Below are 10,777 nucleotides of genomic sequence, written 5' to 3'. Positions count from 1 at the left end.
TATAACTAGAAATCAAGTGATTTAGAGATATTTGAAATACAAACTTATTGATAAAGAAAGAAAATGAGGCATTTGATTTTACCATTAGTTCAAGCAATACTGGCACAATACAAATCACTTAGAATAAATTTCAGAGCTAGTACAATAGTTCCTAGTATAGTTATAAGACTTAGAATCATAAAACCACAGAACTGTGAAATTATTTACAGATTGTAGAATCTAGTCTATTCCTTTTGGATGAATGAAAATGCAACCCAGAAGGTTAAATCATTTGCCTAAAACAACATCATTGGTTATTGACCCTTTCTTCTAAGCTATCCCAATTCCATTCTAGAAAATATAAATTATTCATGCAGAAAGACAAACCCAATTTTGGCAGGTCAAAGATTTCAATGAGATGTGAATTGGTTTAAGATTGTGATTTATGAATTGAGGCAGTTATCCAGATTGCCTTATCTCAGCTGTCCTTCTGTGAAACATACTATAATATTGTCAGTACCTAAAATGACCTTTATTCCATCCCATTCAACAGTCATTGACGATCTCATGAAAAAGAAGGTAAATTATTACAACGTAATGCAAAATTCTGAAAATGAAAGGATCTTAGAGAGGAAACTTGTACAGTCAGTTTTTCTTTTTGTGACAGATGTAAAATAAGCCAAGATAGTTTGTGACTGTACTCTGAAGGATTCAATATAAGTCATCCTCATTTTAAGCAAATTCTCAGCAGTATAAATGTCAACCATATACATTTATACATATGCACGCAGGCACACATGCTCTTATGTAAGCCCTGTGAAGGCAGGGTCTTCACACCTTACAGAGTAGCCAGTACTGTAGGTGCTCAATATTTATTGGATGAATGAAAAAAATGGGTGAATAAATACACATAGAAAAGCAAAGCTCTAAGGCAATCCATGTAACTAGATTTTAAAATGCTAATTGGAGCAGATTACGAACAGTAATAAATAACTGTTATGGATTCATTTTCATGTGTTAGCTCTCATGAGTAATGCTTTTCTACACTGTTATTTCATTCAATCCTTTCTTAGGTTCTGCACTAAAGTAAGTTTTACCCCCTTTCTAGATTAAACCACACAGGTCTTAAATATATTTGATCTCAGAAATTTTAGGACACCAAGAATATCTGTCAAAAGATCATATATGAAAAAAAAAAAAGATCATATATGACTTTCAGGGTTTAGAGTAGTACTGGAAGATAGTGATCAAAAATGTCAGCAATGTGTGTGTGTGTGTGTGTGTGTGTGTGTGTGTGTGTGTGTAGTAGTGGTATCTGAGCTTGACTTCACACACGTCTGAAGTGTTAGCAAGTTTGAGCAAGCAAGCTGATATGGTTACCTCAAATTTCAGGCCATTTACTTAGGAAATTGATGGAGGTGTCCTGGTCATTTTTTAAATCTTTGGAGCTGGGAGAGCAGAAGTAAATTTTAATGATTAAATTTTCTCAAAGCCTCACCCGGGTGCAATCCCACTAGTCATTGTTGAGCAGCAGTCCATGTCTTGGCATCTTAATCAACTCTAGAGGAAGGGTCACCCCCTCCCAAAAAAAGATTAGACAGGAATAGGGAGAGAGAGAAGAGATACTGTAAAAGGATATGGGATTTGTGGATGTCATTCATCACATCTGAAAACGTTCGTACTCTGGCCAACACGAAGGTTCTTTACAATGAAGAAAATAATGACTCTTCCTTACTTAAGAAAGATTATTAATTTTCTGTTATCTACATGAAAATGGAAAATGAATAGAAAATGATAGATGGTTCAGGTCCTCATTAAAGACAGGAGGAATGTTCCCCCAAATGTTTTAATAATCCACGTACAGCAACCCCATGAGGTAAATACTATTGTAATCCTCAGTTGGAAAAATAGATTCAGAGATGGCAAATAATTTTCTTGAAATCTCAAATCAAGTCCAGTGGTAAACCAGGGTTCAAACATAGTTTTTCTGATTCTGAATCCCCTGATCTTAGATACCATGTACTCCTTCCTCCTTACATTGATGCAAAATGAGAGAGAAACATTAGCTGGATTCATTTCTGTGAAGTCCTTCATGCTTCTCAAGCCCTTCCCTGACACACGCTCTATTGGGTTAGTTCTCTGCTTGGCCTCTCCTCTTCACAGTGAGATCTGTCCAGGAGCCAGATCAGGGCCAAGGGCCAACCTCTGCGGCACTGTCCAGCCACTGTATACTCCAATAACCCCTAAGCTCTTCCCAGAAGAAGAGAAGAAAGTCTGAGCTTAGTTCCCTTTAATTTCCATGTTTTAGGGTCTTAGCAATCAACCTAATAATATTATCATGTGCCCTATAGCCTACCAGTTAATAAAAAGCAACTCATTCACTATCTTTCACTACCTGTTTTTGCCACTTACTAACTATAGCTTTGGATAAATTACTTAAACCCTCTAAACCTCATCTGCAAATTGTACCTATAAGAGTACATACTTTATGGAGTTGAGAGAATTCAGGGAGATAGTTTGTTTAAAACACTTATTAGCAAATAGAAACCATTCAACAAGCATAATACTCGTACATTACTATTAGATTTTTATTGTAGGAGAGTGTATTTTTCTTTTTTTCCCCATTTGCTCTAGACCTTTTCATGTTCCTTTCACATCAGGAAGGAGGGGCTCAGCGTAACGGCACACAGGCATGACTTCAAACTTTAGTTCTCATTTCCTAAGTCTAGGTTTTTCTAGAAAGAAACCATATATCCATGATTCCTCAATTACATTTTGAAACAGGCAAGATTCTGGAATGTTAGATTTACTCAATTAATGCCCCTAATCATGTGGTAGATTGTAAAATCAAAATCACTACAAATTCTTCACCTCTTCACATCCATGCTATTAAAATGTGACTTCAGATCTTCTTATTAAGAGCTGGATTCCAGGTTTCCCAGAAGACTAGTTTTGACTCATGGGACTTAGAGACCATGAAGCAAGTAGAGGCTTGAAAGGCTCTTGCATGTTTGAATATTTCCACTCTTGCTGCTTTTGGAACTCTACAATTGCCACCATAGGAAGAAACCTGGGCTAGTCTCCAGCATGACAAGACACATGCCTCAGTCACCAGGATCATTCTAGTCAAAGCCTGCCAAGCACCAAACATGTGAGTGAAATCATCCTAGGCAATCCTGCCGGCTGAACACACATGAGTGTGAGAGCATAGCAGAGATCAACTGAATCAGCCCAGACCAGGAAAAATGACCACTCAAACCATGAGCTAAATAAATGCTGATGGTTTGGACCTTACATTTGAGAGCAGTTTGTGAAAAAATTCTTAAAGGATATAGATATCAAGGGTTAGGTGCGGCTATAACAAAAACCCAACAATGTGGCATCATCTTTGGGACCAGGCAGGAGGCAGAGGGTGGAAAAACAACAACAAAAGCATTGCCAAAGGCAGAAAAAGCAAAGAGAAACTCTTAGTGGAGGCTGGGAAAGCAGTGAGGAAACTACAGGCTGGAAATATAAGGATCCTTATTATGTAGCAGGAAAAAAAAAGTGGCACAAAAATCACCTGAAATATCTTAGAAGATAAAAAATGTGCTAATGAAATTTGGGGTTTGGTTAAAGGAGCAATCCAGAGAAACACAAAAAGTAACAGTTTGGTACGCCTAGCCACATTTGATAAGTTATAAAACAAGAGAGATTGCCTAATGAAAGAGCCTAGAGATGAGTTTGCAAGCAAACTTTTGGGGAAATATAGAGGGCTTGGGACTTGCTACATGAAAATTCTTTCTTTCTTTCTTTCTTTCTTTCTTTCTTTCTTTCTTTCTTTCTTTCTTTCTTTCTTTCTTTCTTTCTTTCTTTCTTTCTTTCTTTCCTTCCTTCCTTCCTTCCTTCCTTCCTTCCTTCCTTTCCTTTCTTTCTTTCTTTCTTTCTTTCTTTCTTTCTTTCTTTCTTTCTTTCTTTCTTTCTTTCTTTCTTTCTTTCTTTCTTTCTTTCTTCATTCATTCATTTATTTATGCCTAGTGTCCCTAGCCAGTAAAAATTTCTGACATAAGACATGGTCTCAGGGTAAAAACCAAATCAATGGAATGCTATAACGTTGTTTCACAAGGCCTCAACTACTTAAGCTATGCCTAATGGCCACCTCAATTAGACAAAATGTTTCTAAAATTCTTAAAAAACATGGTCTCTGAGATGCCTAATTCAGAAATAGCAGTAAATTTATACATATAGGAAGAGGCATGGTTTTTAAAATAACAGTGGGTAGGACTTTTTCAAATTAAATCTGGTATGTGAAAAACTCAAAAAAAGATTAAGAGAGTTGTGCCAACAAAAGGACTACAAGTTTGGATTTAAAGGGACAGATATTTTTCAAATTGTAAAAAATACTTCTGGTCACCCAACTTGCTTCTAACAGGAAGCAGTTTGAAGAAGCTACTCTGCTTCAAACAGTCATTGTTTTTCATGAAAAGAGGAAGATGTTTTCAGCTAAGAAAGAACCCAGATGATGGAGCCACAGGTCAAGGACACAATGGACCAGGGATCCACTTCCATTCAGCAGCAGAGCACAGTAGAATAGACAGCAGGGACTAAGACTAATGCCTTAGTCATGGAACATTCTCCTTCCTCCGGAGTAGGAAGAATTGGTAATATCTTCCTTGCCTTCAGACTTCAGAACTATTATGTACTCACGACACCAGTGTGCCTTCTACTTTTCCACGTTTGAGGTGGAAGTATCTATTGAAGTCATGCTACCCTTACATCACCATTGAACATTGATGGTCTATGGAAAATGACTTTTCTTTGTGTTTCATTAGATTCTGCATGACTGGGAGCTACATCTCAGCTACATTCAGATATGCACATGATGCAAATCACAAAACCGTGGACTTCTGCCCTAATCCTATAATTAGATGAGAGTTTTGACATCCTGGGATGAGATTGAAGACATGTGGGTGAGATATGAATATATGTGATCACAGGGCACACTGGTAAAATATAAAATTACCTACAAATTTTTTTTTCAGTCCTGCACCGACATCCCTACAATGTGATTGCAGATCCATCCAGAGGCAGGAGCTATTTCTTCAACCTGGGTTGACACTATAACTTGCTTTGCCTAATGTAACATTAGCAAACAGAGGAGTAAATAATACTTTATACATTGGGGATTGCCCTCTTTTTCTGCTTTTGGAACCCTGCAACTGTTTACATCTAAAGAAGCTTAAGTCGTCACCCGAATTAACAGCCCTACCCACTGCTGTCCACGTGAGACCAGCCTCACTATACCTGCTATCTTCCTTGGTGAGTTTACCTCACATTTGGAAGGTAAAACTGAGCATACATCACTTATCTCTTAGCACTTTCCTCTTGGGAGGAAATTGTCCACAGAGGTCAGAAGCTCTACTCTGTTTGTCTCGTGCATAAATCTTATAGAGGTCGGGAGGCACTCCATGCAGGAAAGGTAGGCATGATACGGTATTGACCAGGTCTGCAGTATATCTAAGAATCACTTTCCCAAAGAGATAAGCCAGGTTCCTCCTGCAACCTAATCTTTATGGTAATAAGAGTGATATTTTGGCCTCTATCTGCCATATTCATTACTCTTATGATTCAGTTGGATCATAATCTATAAGGGGAAGACCAATACTATTGGTTTGGCCCTTTGAAGATCTCAGCAATGAAAATCATGCTGCATTTTTCTCTCCTACACATGTCATTACAGTTCAAGTCTATTTTGTCCATCTCTGAAAGAACACATGAAGACTTTAATGATTTTTACACATGGACACTAGTATATACTGTGTTTCCCCGAAAATAAGACTGAGCCAGACCAACAGCTCTAATGCATATTTTTGGAGCAAAAATTAATATAAGACCTGGTATTAAATTATACTATATTATATTATATAAGACCCAGTCTTACTGTACAGTGAAATAAGACCGGGTCTTATATTAACTTTTGCTCCAAAAGACACATTAGAGCTGATGGTTCGGCTAGGTCTTATTTTCGGAGAAACATGGTATTTATTTAAATAAAAAAAATCATTACTGTACAATAATAGAAGTCAAAGCAGAATTCCTCCCATGTGGAGGAATGTTTGGACTTTTGGATGTTCCTTTGAAGGAATTAACACACAATAAATCTGGAATTCTGTTTCTGAGGAGATGAAAATATACACCAATGTCTCTTCTAACACCTCTGATTTTTTTCCATTCCGACAACACTCTGATTCAACAAGGCCACTCCCCTTGACTATTGATTACAATTACATGTGTTATGCAGTCACTTCTCCACTGGTTGAGGAGAGCAATGAAGTTGTCTAAAGTCACAACTTTCGCAGATCACAAACAAACTAAGTGAGAAAGGCAGGTGAAGAAAGTAGATTTGATCCATTGGCTGAATGGCGTTCTAGGTGGATGGAAGATATTACACAGATGTATTAGTTTGAAGGCAGCTTTTTGTCTATCTTCACCCCAGCTGATCATCAGCACCTGTTACAATGTCTAGTGGATGATATATCTACTCAAAGACAAAAGAAAAGGAAGGCAGGATTGATATGTACTAGACCCTGGTCTCCTCTGGATTAACAGTGCCTGGTATTTTTCCTTAGAACAGAAATCTAACTGCAGATTTTTCCACATCTGTGGTAATCATTCAGCCAAAGGAAGAATACAGCAACACAACCATAATATTCAATAACATAATAGCTATCATAACAGCTATGTTATGATTTCTTAAACTTTCCAGAAATTAGTTCTATTTCATTAAAGTAAGTAAGAAAGAATCAGGACTAATTCCCAAGTACTTATCTTTTCAGACATACCTACATGGAAAAAAAATAGATTGCTTGACTTTTGAGACAAAACTCTAAGCTAAAGTGTTCACTGAATTATAATTTTCAGGTACCTGAGAGGCATTGAGTGCTCAGAGCCCTTGTCTGGCTGGCCTCTTGCTTTGCTGGTACACCTGTCTGGCTGGCTGGCTGTGCTGACAGTGTAAATCAAGGGTTTATTAGATTGGCCACATGCCCTCAGCTTTTGTTTGTTTTCATTTTGTTTTGGAGAGATAGGGAAGGTGACAGGTACCCCAGATATCTATGGGGGGAAAAAAGACAAAAGAAGGAGGGGAGAGAAATTTGCATGGGGTCTAGAATTAACCTACAGGGCTGCCAGGATAACATCTCCTGAGACATGTCTCTAAATTACATCAAAAACTTCTATGAAAGATGTGTCAGTATTATACAAACAACAGCAAAAAACTTGAATGAGTTCTATCTGTGTATTTTAACCTGATTTGCATGACTGTTGATGAATATGTTCCTCTTCATATAGATGAAGAATAATACGAGTATTAACCATATACTTCGAAATATTCTGAATTTAAAACTATAACTAGAATAATTCAGGAAGTGCTTTTAGCTGTTGGTGTTTTAAGTAACTGTCATGGAGGGTGTCAGGCGGGGTCTCAGCTCCCACTCCCCACATAAGAACGCAGGGCATGGTGAGGCCAAAAAGGAACACCCACAGAGCCATAGGTAGGGGAATCATACTACTATAGTCTCCCTGGAGGCTGGGTTGGAGACAGAGGAAACAGGAGCCACACTGTTGGCAACCCTCATTGTGCCGCTTGCAGGCTCAGCCACCGTCTTCTTGCTAGCCCCCATTTTTCTGCTAGTGTAGCTATGGCAGTTATATTAGTGGCCAATGGCTCACTGGTTACAGCTGATGGCCAACTAGCCACAGCTGATGGCCATCCAATCACAGTTGACGGCCATCTACTATCTGAGTGAGCACCCCTCCACGCGAGGCTGAGAGCCTGGAAACTGGATTTCTAGCTCTATCTCCACAGTAACTCACACTCAATTTGATTGTCATGCACGGTCTCAGTGCCTGCTCCCCGCACAAGAACACAAAATATGGTGAGGCCATAAAGGAATACCAACAGAGCCATAGATAAGGGAGTCATACCACTATATTCTTGATGGCGGCTGGTCGAGATACAAAAGCAAACATCCACCAGTACCCCAATAAGGGGTTTTCCTGTACCCCAGTCTATCTGGCTGCTGGGAAAGACACAGGAAGTAAGATCCACATGATCTGCTATCTGCCCTCCTCTTCTCTGCCCACCAACCCACCAACCACCCCCTAGCGTAGCCACAGCAGTTATATTAGTGGCCAATGGCTAACTGGTAACAGCTGATGGCCACCCAGCCACAGCAGATGGCCGTCTGATTACAGCTGATTGCCACCTAATAACCAAGTCAGCATCTTTCCACGTGAGGCCGAGAGCCTGGAAATTGCTCTCTGGGACTCTGTCCCCACATTGATAAAGTAGAAAATAGACTGCAACGACAATTAAATAAATATTATTTGGTTGTTTAGTGTGTATGCTATGAGTTTAATATTGGATTTGTTGTCTAATTTTCCAAAAGAGGTCCTAGATATTTTAATAATCCCTTGAGTTTTATTGCAAAAGGGATTACAGGGGTAGGGGATGTTCACTGAATTTAAAGCTTTTTACGTATTTCCAAAATTATACATTTGATTAGTAACATGTTCCTATTTGACTGTTGCATTTCATATCTTCAGAGTGAAGAGGTGAGAAATCTCATAATACAGGGTTTCCATTGGGCTCAGTGATCTCTAAGGTTCTTTGCCTCAAAACTTCATGAATCTTAAACTTTTTAAAATGTCATAATGAAAAAATCCTTTAAAATATCCTCCTTTAATGTTTGTTCTTAAACCATTTTTTCCCCCTAAAATTGTAACAGTGAAGCTGCCAACTGTGATGGGTCAATCTCACACCCTTTTCTTTGGATGTCTCCGAATGTTCTTTTTTGGAGTGTTAGTTTGCAGTCTATGGGAATGAGGTTTTGCACTTCATTTGTGATGCAGACAGCAGAGAAATAAATCTCTTCTGTTACAAACAGTTCAGACCAATCACTCCACAAGTTTTTCTGGGTACACATAAAAATTACTCTACACCAGATAAAATTGTTTTCTTTTTAAACGTAAAATGTTATAATAAGATGAAGAATACCTTAGCAGGCATTATTTCCAGAATTATTACTTTTTTAAACCAGCTGTTTATTTCAGGTAAATTAGTTTGAGTTGGTTGAGACTTTCTTCTAACTCCAGTATTCTATTATCTATTGCTGTTAGAATTATACTCCTGGCTTGTAATTAGAAAATGAAAATTGGATAGGTACTTCATCATTGTGGGGACAGAGCCCCAGAGAGCAGTTTCCAGGCTCTTGGCCTCATGTGGAAAGGTGCTGGCTCAGGTAGTAAATGGCCATCAACTGTGATTGGATGGCCATCAGCTGTGGCTAGTTGGCCGTCAGGTGTAACCAATGAGCCATTGGCCACTAATATAACTGCTGTGACTATGCTAGCATAAAAATGGGGGCTGGCAAGAAGATGATGGCTGGCAAGCGCGGATTGCAGTTAGGACGGCGGGTTGCGGACAGTGTGGCTCCTGCTTCCTGTGTCTCCGACCCAGCCGCCAGCAAGGCTATAGTGGTATGACTTCCCTACCTATGGCTCCGTGGGTGTTCATTTTTGGCCTCACCATATCCTGCGTTCTTATGTGGGGAGTGGGACCAGAGATCCCGCAGGCTGCCTCGCACGACACATGGCGCAGCGAGCAGGGTCCCCACGTGACAAGCATTATTAGTAACTGGTAGGTGATGATAGTAAAATATGACTACATTTTCACAATTAAATGAGATAGGTTCAACACCAGTACTTTTATGACATTATTTTTGTTACTTATAAGACTTATGAAACTTAGAACTTTTAATTAGCTTCTCTTGAAAATCAGTGATTTTTTTAAACGTATTTTTTGTGATTTGTTGATTGATTTGACTAAGATATTTCTGACATACTTTAGGTGTTCTGGGCATTGCAGCTAGTGATTGTCCTGTTTCCTGGAGCTAGTTTCCATCTTTATGCTGCATGTAAAAGAATCAACCAAGAGTGTGGTCTTCAAAAGCCTATCTACACTGTGATTTACATTCTCTCCATTTTATTAAGTATTAGTCTTAGAGGTGATAGCGTTTTGGCTTCAGATTCACCTCTTTGGTTTCCAAGTAAAGCCACTCTACCTGTGTGATACTGGATCTCTTGGCAAAACATTTACTATTATAAAGTGCATGGGGCCAGAATACCTTGAGAAGACCATTTGTCTTATTGCAATGTATACATTTACTGTAATTACAATGGTATTATGTGTTGCTGAGGTTTTTGAGATCATATTTAGAAGCTTATGCTTTCTAATTAAGCAGTGACTAAAAGGTTTATCATCTACTGTCATGTCACAGTTATTTACCAATCATTTTTATTTAGTTTTATCTTATTCAGTGAGTATCTCAACTTCAAACATAAATGTCTATTATTTAAATTTACCTCACTGTGTCTGAAATGTATGTCTAATATAAAATATTCTTGAACAAACATTTCATTTTTTAAAATTGTGTCATGCATTACAAAATAAACATAGAACTAATGTCAGCTCATGTTTGAAAAATACTTTCACGGAATACTTAATTGATCACATACAACATCTTAATTGATCACAGTATTTTGTGACCAAACAAACTTTTATTATCTCTTTTATACAGAATGGAAAATTGAGGGTCAGGGAGATTAATATATGGGCCTAAAGACATGCAACCAGACTAGAATCTAGATCTCCTTATTATAAAGCCATTGCCCTTTCCACTGAACCATGCAGCTTAAAATTTGAGGATATAATTATATTTGCAGCCATCTAAAGTATAAATTAAGAACAAAAGTTGTA

General features: G+C 38.2%; 1 protein-coding gene across 1 annotated transcript; it reads left to right on the top strand.

Moving 5' to 3' along the window:
- Positions 1–7,167: 7,167 nt before the first annotated feature.
- GJE1 (gap junction protein epsilon 1) lies at positions 7,168–10,265 on the top strand (the record flags this gene model as incomplete). The annotated part of the gene is given in 5 exon segments (XM_081044544.1): positions 7,168–7,210; positions 8,748–8,823; positions 8,825–8,927; positions 9,869–10,018; positions 10,020–10,265. Coding segments are annotated over 5 exon segments (618 nt in total).
- Positions 10,266–10,777: the final 512 nt, after the last annotated feature.

This window comes from Rhinolophus hipposideros, assembly GCF_964194185.1.
Source record: "Rhinolophus hipposideros genome assembly, chromosome: 3".
Lineage (NCBI taxonomy): Eukaryota > Metazoa > Chordata > Mammalia > Chiroptera > Rhinolophidae > Rhinolophus > Rhinolophus hipposideros.
This window is presented reverse-complemented; position numbering and strand designations above follow the sequence as displayed.